Source organism: Aethalodelphis obliquidens, unplaced genomic scaffold (genome assembly GCF_003676395.1).
Source record: "Aethalodelphis obliquidens isolate GAN/ISIS:26980383/991018 unplaced genomic scaffold, ASM367639v1 scaffold11, whole genome shotgun sequence".
In the NCBI taxonomy this organism is placed as follows: domain Eukaryota; kingdom Metazoa; phylum Chordata; class Mammalia; order Artiodactyla; family Delphinidae; genus Aethalodelphis; species Aethalodelphis obliquidens.
This window is the reverse complement of record NW_020837955.1, coordinates 8,385,228-8,403,659: the sequence shown is the minus strand read 5'-3', so window position 1 is coordinate 8,403,659 and position 18,432 is coordinate 8,385,228. Positions and strand designations below refer to the sequence as shown.

The window sequence follows — 18,432 nt, the reverse complement described above, 5'->3', positions numbered from 1 at the left end:
GCCTGTGCTCCGCAATGGGAGAGGCCACAACAGTAAGAGGCCTGCGTACCGCAAAAAAAAACCCCAAAAAACTGGCCATTTTATTAGAATATGAAAAATTACTAATTTTGCACACTCCACTTAAATAGCTATACATTTTCACATTTAAGTAAACAAAAGCAAAGAAATTCTCTGTCCTTAATTTAACTCACTCTTCAACATTAGAGCATATGCACTACTGAACATAAAATTGCATTTTTTCCCTGTATTTTATAGTTGGAGTTAAGTTTAGAAGTGAATAACAAAAATGGTTTGTGTGTGTGTGTGTGAGAGAGAGAGAGAGAGAGAAGAGAGGGGTGAGAGGAGAGAGAGAGGAAGAGAGAGAGAAACATGCAGAATACACCTTATTTTGTATTTGAGCTTTTTAAAGAATTATTTAAATTGTATTCAAGAAAGCAAGAAACTCATGCAGATAATTTTATGATTTTAATAAGCCATACAAATATCATTTTGCTTCAAGAGAATTTTCCTATATAAAAGAGTTTCTTAAGTTTAATAAATGATTTGTAACTAATGGGTTGCTATTTCTGGTGAAGTTTAAAGTATTATGTTGTTTTTTTACCTGTTAAGTGCATTAGCATATAGGGTAGTATTTTTACCATGACTATTAGAACAGAGAAAATTTTTTTCCAAAAAGAAAATGTTTTGTGTTCTTTACCAAAGCCATCTGTGTTCTTTTAGTATTATTAATATGAATGTATGATTTTATGTTTATTTACTGTACCTGTGATATTTACATAATGTTAATTGTATAGTTAACTACACGGTACATAGCAGAAGATTTGCATTAATTTCATACAACTGGATTGCTGTATATACTGTTATGCAAGTTCATAATCCCACCATGATTTTGGTTCTTGGCACCACAGAAATAAAGGCAGGGGATTCAGGGACTAGCAAAGAAAAATGAAGAGTGCCTGCTTTTTCCAGCCCTCCTGGAGTAATAGCTGAAGCTGCTTTCCCCTCAATATCATCTCTTTGACACTTGCAAGAGAATGACAGGTTATTCTTTTGCACTTGCTGGTAAAATACAAATACCAAGCTAGCAAATTAAAAAGTTAAATTTCTTGGAGTGACATTGATTCATCTATATTACGTATAAGAAATAAATATTTTATTCACTGCATCATTCAATTCAATTTCTCAATATGCATTACTCGAAACAGAGGTGAATTAACTTTTTTATGGGCTGACTATTCTGATTTTCTCCTTTTGTACCATGTCCCTGCATCTTCAAAGAGGACAACCTAGCATAGTAAAATTGGTACTGAGTGAGAAACCAGAGCATAAATCAGTTCCCACTCCAGGCAGTTCTTAGTCTATAAACTCTCTGTTGGTAATCTGGTTGTTTTGAATTAGGAATGTGTATTCTTATAGAAACAATGTTCTAATCTGCTATCTCAGTCTTGCCCACAAAAGCTTATTTACCATTAATAAAATAGAAATACTATTCATTTGCTCAAATAAAATAGAGAACAATACAATTGTTCTATTTATATTGGACACTGGTTATTGAGAAAAAGCCAGATGAGGAGGTAGATGGAGTCATTTGTGAGATTCTGAAGAGGGCTCCAGGGAACTCTTACAAGTTAGATCGTTTATTACTTCTAATATCTCTACAAAACATGTGGCTTTCCTTATCCTTCCATCACCAACTATTAAAGCCATTTTCAATTTATTGAAAATGAGGCTCAAGGAATTATTCTGTTCTGTTATTGTGGTAGTGGCCCATGTCTTGTTCATAAATAGAATAAAAGAGGAAGAGAAGAGAAGGCACTTGGTGACCTAAGAAGAGATTACAGGACAACTTGGATGAGGAAGAGGACTAGTGGCAGGAGGTATTTGGGTTTGTAGTAGAGGAAAGGAGGTGGCAAGTGTAAGCCATCAGGTGTCCATCTAACCAGGACAGCATGTTTGCTGCCTAAGCTGGAGGTGAGGGTGAGGTGGGTAGGTGGAAGCATGGAAAAAGGATCTACCATTGAATTCTTATATACATGAGATATCCATAACCTAGGGTGAAACCAGATATGTCTGAAAAGATTTCAGCAAGTAATCCAATAATATTACCCTAAATTTGCTTGTAATCAGTGAGACTAGCTCCATTTTAATGTCCCTAAGCAGACACAGGTGTGGAGAAAGAGTTGATCTTTGGAATTTGCTCTTTAAATAATGCAATAAGATCCCATTTGTCATCCCATCATGGAGATCATGCCCTAGCAGATGTACACATTTACCTGCAAGCAAAGAGTAAACAGGTATTTGAGGACAGGAAAGCAAAGGAGGAATTTATGTTTCTGACCACAAATGGTAGAACCATGAGTCTGGAATATGTCATAAGAAGGAAGAAAACTACCTACTGTGTTCCAGCCTATAGAGATACTTTGGTTAACTGTATTAATATAAATTATATACTAACTTTGATTAATAACAGATACCTAGTAAAAACCCATACCTAGTAAAAAAAATTTTTAATAAATTTTATAAAATAGTGCTTAAATGAAGTTAAGTTATAGATCAGAAGCAAACACCTTGAGGCTATACAGTTGTCTATAAAAGTTATATCTTTCCAAAGATGAGCTAGGAAAAATTCTGTTTTCTTCCTTCCTTGCTCCCACTTCTAAATGTCCTTTAAACAATTGTATCTTCCTATACTTTCCTGTACCTTTCTATATCAGTTAAGGCTATCTTGTTAATCCCTTTCCCTGTGACAAGAACAAGAACAATACTTGTTATTATTACTTTTTATTTGTCCCTATTTTGTGCCAAGTGTATATATAATTTTATAATATTTAGAATATAAAACTTCTAAAACTTTTAAAAATAATATTTAGAACAAAATTTCTAATCTTCATAACAACCCTTTAAGCTAGGTCATACCACTACTTAACAGACTGAGGAAACTGACGCTCAGTAAGGAGAAATATGTGTATCACATTATATTGATATGCACTTATTTATACACAGAAAGGTTTTTGCTGAGGCTCAGAAATGCAAGTGTTCAATTAAGGATAACCTCTGTCAAATCTTTCATGTTAAACATTCGCAGTGATGTGAAGGTAAGATGAGAAATAGGGGGAAATGATTGAAACCTGGCAGTAAAAACTTAAATGGGAACAAAACAAAGATAACAAAGAAAAATGAACAATATTTTACCAGTAAATTAACAAAAAAGCTTTTAAAACAATTGTGCTTTTCATCAAATTGAGATTTTTGTTAGTTATGGGAGTATGCTGGTTTTAAAATAAGTAAAATGCTGTAGGCTTCCACTAAATGAAGTCTGGTGCCACTTAACAGGTTTTTTTTCCCAAGTCCACTTTATTTGCTTTGGCTTTATCTAAGCATTGTGGGGAGTTGTTATTATGTAAACAGAAAAGATGCTAGCGGATTTGGAAAGTACAAGGTGAACATATTTCCGAGTGTCCTAGAGCTTACACCACCAGACTCTGACATTTTGTCTTAATACTGAAGATTCCAGATCCTAGCAAATATTGCTTTCTAATTTCTAAAACTATGAAAGTTTTGAATTACAATATTAATTCTCCAAGTCACTGCCCCTGTATAAATTAACTCTAGCCATAAATATAAAAATATATATCTGTATAAAAATATGAGGTGACATGTAATAAAGTTTTTACTATTATGAATTTTAGAATGACTATATTGCTCATGAATGGCATGGCCATAAAGTAATTAAATGGACAGGCTGGGAAGAGCAGCTGTAAAATATGTATGATATTCTGTGACATTTTGTATAAGAGTACACACAATGCTTTATTATTATATTCTTTCTCATCTGAAACTCAGCACTTTTCCTACAATAAGAATGATGGCATAATAATCTAAAAATTTAGAATGTATGGAAACAAGGCAAGCATTTTCCAACCTTATTATTGTGGTTTCCAGACTTACTGTACGTGTTCTGCAAAGAGAACAGGAAAAGCCAATCACATTTCTATTCTGAAATCCAAAAAGAAGGTTCCCAGGGATAAAATTGATAATAACCAGGGTAAAATTATTTAATGTCTCAGTCCAAAATCTATCCTAGTCTTCTAAGTGTTCTGTTAAGAGGTATTTTATGGTGACTGGCATAGTGCCAGATGCATAGTGGACTTACAGTAAACAATGCTTGAGTTAAATAATCCCACGTTCTTTCAGGAAACAGCTTCTACATTAAAAAATGTTTATTTTTCTAATCCCATGGTTAGAACTAGTTGCTATAGAAAAAATTGACTACCATTTTAGTTCCACAGAACCTCCATCCAGAGAAAGAGGAGGGTGGGTAGTGAGTTTGAAACAGCAGAGACTTCATATGATTGCAAGAAAGTCAAAGACTTTATGAAGAGCCAACTACAGGCACATCTGTATAGCTAAGTGCTCTTTTTCACAGAGTGGCAAGAAAGCAGAAACAGAGACCAGAGAGAAAACAATGTTTTTTTGTCCTTGACAGATTGTTCCTTATGATTAGAGAGATGGGAAACAGCAGGGATTAAAAGTCCCTCCTGGATCACTGGGGAGAGGGGAGGGAACCTGATTCATCACCAGTGCTGGTAACAGCACTAACAGTTTGGGCTTTCGCTTTCACAGTACTGCAGAGACATTTTATAGCAGACGTGCCTATTTAATCATGGAAGCCTAAGAACTTGCTCCTAAAATAATGCCTTGTTTATTTTTATTTTTACCACAAAGTAAGATAAAGTCACGATCAATTAAGTGTTATTGGATCTTAGAAACTTTAGTATCTTTATGTCTCAGTGTTTTATGGAATTTTTTTTTTTACCAAGGCAATAAATGCGGTTTATGACTTCTTTAAATTTACATAGTATTCCAACATATTAATACCCTGTGAACTTCAAAAAACCAAATACATTTTTAGTGGTATACCTGGTCACCAAAATGAGGGGAAGGAAACTTTACAATTGTGAGAAGTGCAAATGTTCTCATTAAGGCAGTATTGACCCAGACAGCCATTTAGTATCTATCCCCTCAAATACCTCACAACTCTGGAATGCCCACTGGGACAAATAAACGTCAGCACCTAAATTCTTACATTTCCTTCACTTTCTGATTCATCTGGTGAAGTGCGAGTAGGAAGTATCTTTCTTTTCTTCCCTTTTTAATGCCACTTAATGCATTGATTTTAGGATCCCACAAAATTTGGGAAACATGATAAACTTCTCTTCCTAGATATGAACTTAATTGTCCTAAGATGCCTATGATTTTTAATGTGTTCTAATGACTTCCAGAAAACAGCAACATGTAGCAACTAGATGGAATGCACCTGTTAAAATTTGTATTCAGATAATGATTAGCATATTCCCTAAACACGTGAGTATGAAACCAGCTTAATCCAAAATTTTTAATCAGTATATTTTTTATTAAGTGACCAAAAGACAATACAGAGAAGTCTATTTGTTTGAAACCTTTCATTTTTATATAATCTTGGGATAGGATTAGGATTAAGAAAATGTAATGCCGACATACTAGAATAATAACACAAAATATGGGTTTTCATTCCTTTCAAAAGATAAATCTTTGAAACAGTCAGCATTCTAAATTAGATAGCTAAGGAAGCCCACAATTTATTTTATTTTTCAAAAACTATTATCTGAAATGGTTTTAGCATCTTTAATACTCCTTACTTTTCAAAGAAAAGCTTTGTTTTTTTTTTACCCTCTGCTCTGAAAAGTGAAGTGTATCCAGTATGTATACTCCACTTACCAAAGGGATATCTTTAGTATTATCCTGATATGCTTGAAACTTAGGATGTTGCCTCTAAAGGCTTTTTAAAAATTTTTTATAAAGTATGTTACACATATAGACACCTCTAAAGGCTTTTAAATTCAAGAGCTATAGTGTTGGGTTTTTGCAATACACTTATTTGCCAGGCGTTGTGCTAAGCACTTGATATTATCTCATTTAATTTTCTTAACAATCCTTTAAGGCCAGCACTGTTATCATTCTCATTTTATAGGAAAACAGATGCTTAGAGGGATTAAGCAACTTGACCAAGATCACACAGATTCTGTGTCAGAGCCAGAACTCAAATCCAAATTTTTCTGACTCCAGAGATACCTCTCAGGATGAAAGAAATATTTCCCTGGGGAAATCCCACATAGATATAACTGCTGAAGTCTGTCCCCAATAAACTTTAGATTTATTGCTTGAGAAAACTATTTTTGAAAATGTGCTTCCAGGAGTTATGACTTCTGTACCTACAGAGTCCACGTGAACATTCAATTTATTCCAGGTGAAGTGAAACGAGACTGGCTCTGGGACGCTTGTACACGAGAGGGGTGACTCACGAATGGTGAAAGTTCACACTCTACTGCCCTGCTAGGAGAACTATTCATGGAAAATGGGTCTTTCAACACTATTTCTACAACCACTTTGAGTAAAGAGAAACCAGCTACTCTGGCTAAAATACTATTGGTTTCATGTACCCACAGAACTAGATGGTCTAATATTAGGAATTGAATTTGTGCATAAAACTTGTTGACATTCTTGGAATTCAGTATAAAAGATAAAAGCAATAATAAGCAAATCAAGAGCAGCCAGTATCCCCTGATGCAGAGCTTAAATAATTATAATACAAATTGACTTCCTAACTTCAACTGTCCCTGAGCTGAAATTCTTTGTATATGGTAGCAAATTGGGAAATTAGCAATCCTCTAAAACTGGCTATAAACAACAAAACTTCTAAGAAGGAGGTTACTGCTTTTAGCACAGAGTGACCATCAATGTGAACATTTACCATGAACTACAATATTGATAATGAATGCCAACTTAATGCTAAAAGGTGTTTGTTTTACTATCGATATTGAAATATTCATTGTCATGCCAAAAAACATCAGCCTTTGGTAAGGAGAAATTCAGTTGAGAGCAGTACTTTTTTATGAAAACACAGACCTTCAGAAATGAAAGAAAGAAAGAAGAAAGAAAGAAAGAAAGAAAGATGAAAGAGAGAGATAGAGAGAGAGGGATGGAGAGAGGGAGGAAGGAAGGAAGGAAGGAAGGGGAGAAAACAGATTATCTAAATAAATATTATGATATCATATACAATACTAGAAATAAACAGCACATAGGAAAAATTTTATAATGTACAATAAATGGAGAATCTCTATAATATATCACCCATTGATAAAAATCAACTTAAAAACATGAAGAATTTAATAGACCAATTAGCAGAACAACATGAACAGATTTTTTTCCAAAAGAGACCATGTGCACTAGTAGCTATACAAAGAATGTTTAGTCTCGTCGGTAAAGAAATATATATTAAAACTAAAATGAGATCTGTTTTTCCTATTAAGTTATCAACAGAAAAGGTAATAATCACAGGCAAGGAAACAGTGAAATGGGTCTTTTATACACTGTTGTTGGAAGTGTAAATTGGTGCATCTTTCTGAATGTCAATTTAACAGTAATTCCACTTCCAATATTGTCTTAAGGAAATAATCAGAAACGTAAATAAAGATCTATGCACAAAGATATACATAACAGCTTTAATTATAAGGGACCAAAAAGGAAACAAATGTCCAACATTAATGAAGTGGTTAAATTCAAATTACACAACATCCATTCCTTAAAATTGTATGGGGGCATTAAAAATTATGTTTACAATGAGATATTTTGTAAAATGCAGTATGTAAAACTGTATGTACGATATGGTCACAGCCATGTTTAAGGAAAAAAGTCGGGAAAATACTGAGAAAAAGTGTCAAAATATCGATAGCTGTTTCTCTGGGTAATGAGAATATACTGTTTATTATTTTCCCTTTTGCCTCTTTATACCTATGTGTACTTTCCAAATGTTCTAAAATAGATATGTATTCATCAATATTTATGGAATGCCCACATTGCATCAGTCATTGTCCTGGGATCTGGACACACAAAGGTCATGAGGCACAGTCTTTTTCCTCAAGTTGCTTATAATGTAGTGTCTTATTTTTATATTGTAACTTTTAAAATTATAGAACAACAAAGTTGTTGTTTATTAACTAGGGTAGGTGAGAAGTAGTGTCCCATGTATTCTCATTTGATCTCTTTCCCTCACACCACCTTTTCAAGCCAACAGGAATTCTGGCTGATTTATCTTCAAAATATATCCAAAATCCTATGAAAGGTAAACCAATAAAGCTCTGAGAGAAAATAAATAAGAGAATATCTTCAAGACCCTGGAGTAGGCAGAGTCCTTAAACAGAACATAAATGGGCTAACTATAAATGAAAAAATGGTAAATTGTACTAAATTATAATTAAAACTCTGTTCATCAAACCGCACTATTAAGAGAGTAAAAAGACAGGCTACTGAGGGGGAAAAAGCTTTTATAATTCACATATAAGACTCATATCCAGAATATATAAAGAACTCCTACGAAGCAATAAGAAAATGGCAGATAACCCAAAAGAAAAATAAGCAAAGATTTGAACAGGCAATCATAAAAGAATATCCAAATAAACATGGAAAAGCTTCCAAATATTAGTCGTCATGGAACACAAATTAAAACCACAATGGGATATCACTACATCCCAAATTAAAAAGGCAGATTGTAGCAAATGTGGATGGAGATGTAGAGCAACTAAACTTTCATACACCCTTGGTGGGAGTACAAATTGGTACACTTTAGAAAACCATTTGGCAGTAGCTACCAGAGCTGAACATAAGGAACCCCACGATCCAGGAATTCCTATACTAGTATACACCCAAGAGAAGCACATACGTATGTTCTTCACAGTACCTTTGTAATCACCCAAAACTGCAAACAATCCAAATGTCCATCAATAGTAGAATGGATAGATACATATAAGCAATACTATCCCATAAGGAGAATTAAGTACAACTACGTGTAACAGCAATTAAAATATCACCAGCATGATATTGAGTGAAAGAAGCCAGACACAAAGAGTACATACAACATCATTCTGCTTATGCGACATTCAGAAACAGCTCAACTAATCTATGGTGTTAGAATTCAGGATTACTGATTACCCTTGGCAAGGAGTACCTGTAAAGGAGGAAGAAGGTAGCTTCTGGGGTTCTGGTAATGATCTGTTTCTTAATCTGGCTGGTGATTATACTGGTGCATTCACTTTATGAAAATTCAAGGCCTATTTTTCTGTAGTTATATTAAACCTCAATTAAAATTACATTATATATATGTATTGTGTGTATGTGCCATCCGTATATATATAATACATGCACACATATATTTATAAAATATATAATTCAAAGGTATGTATTTATACATGCATATGTGTACACACACACACACATGCACATACAGACGCACATATATTACATCCAAAATGTAACCACTTCTGACCTTCTCTACTGTTACCTCCCATCTGAGACTACTGCAATAGCTGTTTGCCCCAGTTCCTCTCATGCATCCCTGCAGTCTTCACTTATAGCCAGAATGATAATTTTTAAAGCAGAAGCCAGGTCATATTTGTCCTTGGCTTATAACCAGTAGGAATGGTTCCCCTGTCAATCAGAATAAAATCCTCAGAGGAGACATATATCCCTGACAGCCTATTTAAAGTAGCCTCACTACGCAGACCTGTCACTCTCATCCCTTTACCCGGCTTTAATTTTCTTTATAGTTCTTATCACCAACTGACATACCATTTACTTAGTTATTTATTGATAATTGGTCTCTCTACCACTAGTATGTAAGCTACCTGACAGCGGGAACTTTATCTTTCTTTATTATATCCCTCACATCTAGAACAATACCTGGCATCATAAAGTAGGCAATGAACGAATGAATGAGATCATCACCAAACCACATAGGAAATAAGGCAGAATATGTATGTCTAGCCCTCTTTTATATGTTAGGAGACTAAAAGAATAAAATTACATTAGAAAACAAAAAAATGAAATTACTCACTTGATGTTATTGAGGAGTACAGTTCCGGTCTTCTGTTTTGCTCTCCCCCCCTCTTCCTTTCTCCCTCTGTTCTTTCCCTCCCCCACACCCACATGTACATACATGTGTGCACACACAGGCATAGGCACAAGGAGAATGGGATAAGGACAGTTCTCCTAACTGACGGAAGTATGAATGTAAGCTACCCCATTCAATGCAATTTATAGCCACTTTATTTACATCAGATAGCCATAAAATATATTATATAAAAAATATATAAAATATATATTTTATATTATATACAAAATATATTTATATAAGTAAAATATATTATTATACACACACAAACACACATATATGTATTTTATATATATATATATAATACATGTATGTGTGTTTGTGTGTGTATAATTACAGAGATTATATAATCCTAGTGGTTCAGAATTCAATGAGGATGACGTCCTGGTAAAGATTCATTATATTGGAATCAGGCACTTTTATATGAGCCTTATTTTGTGGATATACGGCCCTTTTGAATACACAATAGTAAAGAACCTATTATTTTTCTTGCCAAAATATATGTATCCATGACCTAGGGCTGCTCCCTCCAGCATTTTGCATTAAAAAAATTTTCAAACAAAATAAAACCATTTTGTTAGGTCCTGCAACAATGATAAACTTTCTGGGCCCTGAAGGTAAATTTTTTTGTAAATGAATATGTTCAGGAGTTGAGATTGTTTGAGTCAAAAGTCTCACCTCCCTGTTCTCAGAATGAATTGTAGAGCCCCTGAAGCAGACAAGGGTGTTTAAGGTTAACCTCTGTTTCTATATAGATATCAATTACCTTTTCAAAGTCTTCCCAGTGGGATTTGCCACTTGGCAGCTTGTCTAAAAACTAGCTAAATGTGCACATGTGTGTGGCGGGGAGGAAAAGGTCCAGTTTGGTTGTCAACCTAGTTGACCCTTCGGTTTTGGTAAAAAGAAAAAAAAAATTTTTTTTCAAAAAAGAGTTTTAGGCCCTTTCAGTTGCTAAATAACTGACTTCACTGTTTTGTAGGTTTATTTTTTTTAATTGAAAAAATGGGAAACTTAGTGATAACCCCCCAAATACACAATACGTGCTCAACTGCTAGTGTTAGTCTCCTTCACCTCCTCCAGCTCAGAAAGCAGTAAGCATAATATCAGGCCCCATAACTCTAAAAGTAAATAATAAAATGAAGCCCAGGATACATTGAGTGTAACAAGGCCAGTGTCAAAAGATCATTTGTTCATCAAGTAGATAAATCTTTTAATAAGACAGAAAATGATGGTTAAAGGGAATGGTGGCTTTTACTTCTGAGTGCAAAATAACCATTAATGTCAGAAGAGAAAGAAATGCTAAAGTTCATTTTGAAGCTCAGACTAACTTACAGATCAGGAGGGGAAGTGTGGAGTAAAGAAGACGGGCATGACTCCGATGCGGGAATTCTAGCTTCATCTTGACCGCACAGACTTGGAAGCTGTGTAACCTAGGGAAAATTACTTAACCTCTCTGAATCTCAGCCTCACAGAGATGTAAAATTAGAATGGTAGATCTTGCAGGGCTTTTGTGAAGATTAAATGAGGTCTTAGTTCTAAAAATGTTTTGTAGCCAAGAATATGCTGTGATAATGTGTAGGATTATTACTGTGCTTAAATAATTTGAGTATCCTTCATGTTTTCTCTCTTCCTCCTAAAGCCACTTCTCTAAGGTTTAGCTAAAGTGACCCCCATCCTTGAGGTTTGCCAATCCCTACTGATTTAGATTAGGATATTTTTCACCAATTAAATGAGAATTTTTCGTATGCTCCATTTCTGAACTGGCCTGACTTAAGCCTTCAGAATAGAACTATTGCCTTCTCTGAAACCCAAATTATTAATGTGGTACAGGAACAAACAGCTCCCTGGGACCCTTAAAGGTAGGAAGACTGGAGATGGAAATTAAAATGTGAGGGAAGTCTTTTCGTTCTTCATCCCAGGATGGAGCATTGTCCCATTTTGCTAAATATTTTTCTCTCTATAATAGAAAAAATCGTTAATGAACACTTATCATATGCCAAGCACTGTGCTATGCATTATTCATGTAATCCTCACAACAGATTAATGCATCCTGTACTGTTTTTGCCACTTAAAGACAAAAGGACTGTAATTAGAATAAGTGGCTTGCCCACGGTCACCTACCTAGTAAGTGGTAGAGTCAGGATTTGAACCCAAACCTGCCTAATTCCTTTCCCAGTCTTTCCATTTGTTGATTATTTACCTCCTACATTTTAACTAACTTTGCCTTTCTATCTCTTTATACTCTCATCCTTTGTATTTCTGTAATTAATAGGGTAGAGAACTATAACAAAAAAGACTAAGGTATGGTCCCTGTGCTTAAGAAACTATGATAGTCCACTGACAGAAAGATGACAGGCAAACAAATGACTGTATGACATGGAAGAACTTAAAGAAGTCCATAAGAGATGGAACATTAGTCTCCTCATTGGTAACATGGGAATAATATTCTACTTTATACGGTGGTTGTTAAAATAGGGTGAAATGCTTGTGTTAAGTGTTGGCAAAAACCCTGCTCAGTGTATGGAATCTATAATGTTGCCAGCCAGTCCCAGGATAATAATTAGGACTCAATGCTAGAAAAGCAACTTGGTGTCAGATTTTGAGAGACTTAAATGCCAGTCTAAAGACTTTGGACCTACAGCTTGATGAAAACAATTATGCCAAGGACAGTAATCACTCTGCAAAGAAATTAGAGCTGATGATATTTTACATTACCTTTCAAAATTCATCATAAGTGAGCTGGAGTCGGTAGAAACAGTTGGAACTGGTTTAAAGGAGTTTTGTATTTGATGTACTAAAAGGAAAGATGATAATTTAAAGTTTGATGCCCTGTACTTTTTCTTCCACAGTAATTAGTGAATGCCAAAGGCAGCAACTGGAGTCTGTGAGCTACTCCTCTCGCTACGCGCTGGGCCTCTTTTATGAAGCTGGCACGAAGATTGATGTCCCTTGGGCTGGGCAGTACATCACCAGTAATCCCTGCATTCGCTTCATCTCCATTGATAATAAGAAACGCAATATAGGTCAGTACCCCCATTATTTCCCTTAAATACAGTAACAATGGTGGGTGTAGATCATGAAAAATGCTGTTTAATTGAGTGTTGCCATTCTGAACAGAGCAAGCATTTAACTCCAAGCCACAGGGGATAAAATTTAATGTCACATTTGGCCAATAATAAAATACACAGTGAAACCAGCAAAGTTTTTCAGAAAATCATTCACCACATGGTTTGTATTACTGAGTTTATGAAAATAGTGTCAGAAGGTTTAAGATTTCAAAATGGCCCAAGTTCTATTGCTTTAATATGGATCCATCTATATGCAAATTTATCTCATCATTTATTTCTTGGTGGAGTTTGCTTTTGTTTGTTTGGTTTTGTTTTTAAAATTTGACGAGTGCTGCTCTTTCCACTTCCCAGGCTAGATATAAAAAGTGAATTTTACTATGCTATGAAAATCCTTCACTTCAATATAATTGTATTTATTTAATTTTCACCTAGAAAACTACATAAAATTACTTTGTATACAATGCAACTAAAATAATAGGTAAAATGTTTCATATGAGCTTTACTAGAATGGGATGAAGTCTACACTCCACCTTCTTTGTTGAAGATAGTTATTAAAATTAGATTTGAGTTGCAAGAATAAACATAACTGATTCATTTCATGCACAAAGGTGAAAGTATATTCTTATTTGTAGGACTGTAGTGATTGCTAAGAAATTGCTTTTTGTGAAATAAACGTTAATGATCTAAAATGACTAAATTCTTGAAAGGAATAGTCACTGCAATTTGTTACGGTGTTTTATGGTGCAGTGATGGTTTCATCAAGCATTAGTTAAAAGTCTTGCCTGATAAAATCACCAACTAACGTCTCTTGGCTTGCCAGAACTTTATAATGATAGAACTGGGCTAGAGTATGGTTTTTATATCAGAGCACATGATCTTAGAAAAATGTTTCTTTTGTAACTTAAAACTCCCTAAGGGCTGGACTGTTTATGTTAACATGATACCACATATATGTATAATCAGCAGTTCATGAAATGCCCTGTAACAGCAATGGGCTAACCATTTTTAACTCGACAACTGCTTTGTTCTGAGAAAAGGAAAATAGCCCTTGATCTTCTGTTATATGTCATGAATTAGGCATTATCCTTTGTGTATTGCTTCATAAGATATGACATCTGTTAGGGTATATTTAGTAATACATAACAGAAAAACCAATTTAAACTTGTTTAAACAACATATGGACATTTGTTATATTATCTGCTATGGACTGAATTGTATCCCCCCAAATTCGTATGTTGAAGCCCTAAACCCCCAATGTGATTATATTTGGCGACAGGGCTTTTAGGGGGTAATTAAGGTTAAATGAGGTCATAAGGGTGGAATCCTAATTATAAGGCTGGCCTTATAAAATGAGGAAGAGAAAGAGAGCGAACTCTATTCTTGGGCATATACCAAGGAAAGGCCATGTGAGGAGAGTGAGAAGGTTAAAAGGCAGGCCGTCTGCAAGCCAGGAAGAGAGTCCTCACCAGAAACCAAATCAGCTGGCACCTGGATCTTGGACTTCCTTCTCTGGAACTGAGAGAAATAAATTTCTTTTGTTTAAGCCATCCAATCTATGGCAGCCCAAGCTAACTGATAATATTATCTAAAAGGAAGAAGTTGGGGAGACTTCATGACTGATTGATTCAATAACAGAGCAACATCTTCAAGGACCTAGGGTTTATCCATCTCTGCTCTCTTCCACTATTAATGTTGACATCCTCAGAGGACTGGTAGCAAGATGGCAATGACTATTGGAGTCACATCCAGACCCAGCAACATGCTTAGGAAGAAGACGGACTATTACTATCTCAGTCCCTTTCTGAGAATTAAGGAAATCTTTCCAGAAACCCCTCAACTGACTATCTTGTATCTCATAGGTCATAACTGGGTTACTCAACCAGTCTGAAACCAATCACTGGCAAGGGAGGTGGGACTACCATTACAACCTTAGACAAATCAAGATCTACTCCTGGAACTGGTATCAGGATCATCTTCCCTTTAGTCATATGAGGGTAGATACCTGACTAAAATAGGGTTTTGTTAGGAAGAAAGGGGGGAATAGTGGATGCCGGGTTGGCAACAAATAATGTCCATTATCTTCAAGTAGATTCACATCTTATGTGAGAGATAAAATTGTAAAGTTGGCACAGAAAGAGAAGAATCATGTATATTCAAAATTATCTTTGAAAATATCTTAAAACTACGTGACATTTTGGAGACTAACATAACGTTCAGTAAATTCAGCATAGCATTTTGTGAGCATTCAATAGACTTCAGTTTATTCGGGTGAGGCCAGATGAAATTGTTCGTTTGCATTTATGGGACAGTAATATCTTCTACTATGAAAGGCACACAGGAAAGAAAGAAATAGCAGTCATATCTCCTAACAGATTAAATCGCTGTGCAAATGGAGTGGGATGGTGAGTGAAAGCACCCACACTACTATGTAGTAGCAATTTATAAAATCAGAGTTATGCAAATTTGAAAGAGTACAACATAAAAATATTAATAAATTCTCACAAGATTGTCAGCTTTTGAAATAACAGAAATATGAAAAGAATCTTTTTTTATATTAACAATCACACAATTTTAAATCTTGAGGGCCAGGTGAATTGGGAACCATGTTTTTGCTACAGCCCATGGTGGTGCCACTTCAGACAGCAAAGAAATACCTTCCTTCCTTTGTCAGTTTTATGAAAAATTAATTTTGGATTATGCAAGTTTTAAAATGTAAGAGACCCCCACTAATGGCATTCCCTAACATAAAATCTAACTAACTGCCTTGCATTTAAACTATTTTTTCTCACTATCTGGGGCCAGGGTGCTAAGTATATCTACTTGAATTCACATAATATAAATGTCCATATATTTTATGTCCACTGTATTTTATTGACATTGATATTTAAGTAGGCCAGTAAGAATTGTCTCTTTATGTTACTAACACTACCCAACTCTACCCTTTATTTGGGGTGTTCTATTGAAACAAGAATTAATACTATAAATACACACAATCAATGAAGGGAAACATTTGTGTTCTGTCAGGTAGGGCAGCAACAAGACAGAAAAAGGGTGGCAGAGCTGTCCACAAAATAAAGTCTGTTGTCAAGTCTTGAAGAGAGCCAGAGGATACAGGATTAGTAGCCCAAACCAGACAAAGGTCAAGGAGTAATTATTTGTCAAATGTCAGGAATAGACAGTACACAAACCAGAAACAAAAGTCTCCTTGGGCAGAGGGGCTAAATTCCAAGATGTATTAGATTCATACCAGCGATTATGGGTATGACCCAATACACTTAGGCTTGTGCTTTCCAAAATGTGTTCAACGGAACATCAGTTCCTTGATATGCTCTTTGTGAAGGGGCTCTGTCATCAATAAGTTTGCAAAATACTACTGACTTTACCGCTATTTTAGAGAATCTCAGGGCATATTATCCTGTTAAAAGATATTCCTGTAGAGAAGACACCTTCTCATTTTATTTAATCTAGGATTTCCCAAATGTACTTGACCATGGAATATTTTATTTAGGCACCAAACCTGCTAACATCCCACAGAAATTGTTCCCCAAGACACACTTGAGAAAGCCTGACTTGATGTCACCGTTTATGCTTTGTACTTGGGCAGGAATTGTAAGCCAGATGAGAGGATGGGGAAGTCTAGTCCTGAAGTCATCAGTGGGAAGATACTGAGTTTTTTTAGAGGTGGAAGAAGACTTTTTGCAGATGAACTCAAAACTTGGTAGGGTTATAGCTGGAGACAATTTAGGTTGAAATAAGGTCTGAAATAAGGTCATGTGAATTATCATTAACATGGATAATATTTTAAATTATCAATAAGATTATCACTGTGGGAAGAATTTGGACTTTAAAAGACTCAGATTCAAATTCTGGCTCTGAAACTTGCTAATGTTGTGATCTTGTATGACCCTTGTTTTGTAACTATAGGTTTTGTAACAAACACAATCAAAAATTTTAATGGCCTGAACATAACAGAAGTCTGTTTCTGCTTCACATAAGACCCAAACAGGTGTTTATGATTGGAAGGTAGGTTTCATCAAAGAGGTGATTCAGAGATCCAGACTCCTTCCACCCTTTGACTCTATCAGCTTCCTCAGGTGGCTTATAGAGTCACTGTGCTCATAGGAATCAAACAAGTGGATGAGGAAAAGAATGGAGGAGAGCACATAGGATATTTTTAGGGTTAGACTTAGAAATGGTACATATCAGGAGGGGTCACGTTTTATTGATTAGAACAGTTATGTGGCCATACCTATTTGGAAGGAGCACTGGAATCGTGGTCTACCCGTGCATGTAGGAAGAATAAAAAGTGGGTTGGTGAACATCTAGCCAGTTTCTGCTGGAGCACTTAGCATAAGTCCTTCTGTGAAAGAGGCAGATTAGATCTACATAGATGATAAATAGATTTCAACACAGGTGCCAATCATTTAACAGGTAATCATCACCTGGGGCAAAAACTAAGAACAATTCCAAGACTGGGTCTAGACTCAGTAGAAGAGGATTCTACCAACAATTGGCAATGTCTGTCATGCAGAGGGCATGGGGAGCAGTGGGACAAGTGAAAGACATTTATCTCCTGTATAGGGAAAACACTCCTGTGTGTTCCTCCTTTACTCTCACACTCCTACCACGCTCACAACACTTCTGACACCAGAAGTATGGATTTTCCACACCTCAAGGAATTCTGCAACCCCTGCTTGGTGCCCTGCAATTCAATTCAGTTCTGACACTATCTCTGAGGAGTTAGCAGCAGATCCCACAGGCAAAGGGTCCGACCCCACAAGACTGCCTCCACTTCAGATACCAATTGCAAGTTTCAAGCTGTCGTCTGTACTTCTGACTAACCAACTATAAACCGGTGTTCCCATGACCCCTCCTTGTGTTTGATAATTTGCTAGTATGGCTCACAGAACTCAGGGAAACACCTATTTACACTCACCGATTTATTGTGTAATAAAGGATATGATATAGCACACAAATTAACAGCCAGATGAAGAGGTACATAGAGGGAGGTCCAGAAGGGTCCCATGTGCAGGACATTCTGTCCCTGTGGAGTTGGGGTGTGACACCTCCAGGAAGGATGTGTTCACCAGAAGCCCTCTGAACCCCATACTATTGAGATTTTTATGGAGGCTTCAACATGTAGGCATGATCTGTCATTAACTCGACTCTAGCCCCTCTCCTTTCGTTGAGGATAGAGAGTGGGGCTGAAAGTTCTAAGCTTCTAATCATGGCTTGGTCTTTCTGGTGACCAACCCCTATCCCCTATCCTGAAGCTATCTAGGAGTCCCCCAAGAGTTACCTCATTAGAACAAAAGACACTTCTGTCACCCAGGAAATTCCAAGGGATTTAGGACCTCTGTGCCAGGAACTGAGGGGAAA

At 35.8% G+C, this 18,432-nt stretch overlaps 1 protein-coding gene across 1 annotated transcript in view; it reads left to right on the top strand.

Annotated features, from left to right (window-relative positions):
- RNLS (renalase, FAD dependent amine oxidase) overlaps window positions 1-18,432 on the top strand; it is a 266,973-nt gene that overhangs the window by 200,491 nt on the left and 48,050 nt on the right. Inside the window, exon 5 of the mRNA XM_027111938.1 lies at window positions 12,835-13,008. Within this exon, the coding sequence (XP_026967739.1) occupies window positions 12,835-13,008 (174 nt within the window). The remainder of the gene's footprint in view (window positions 1-12,834; window positions 13,009-18,432) is intronic.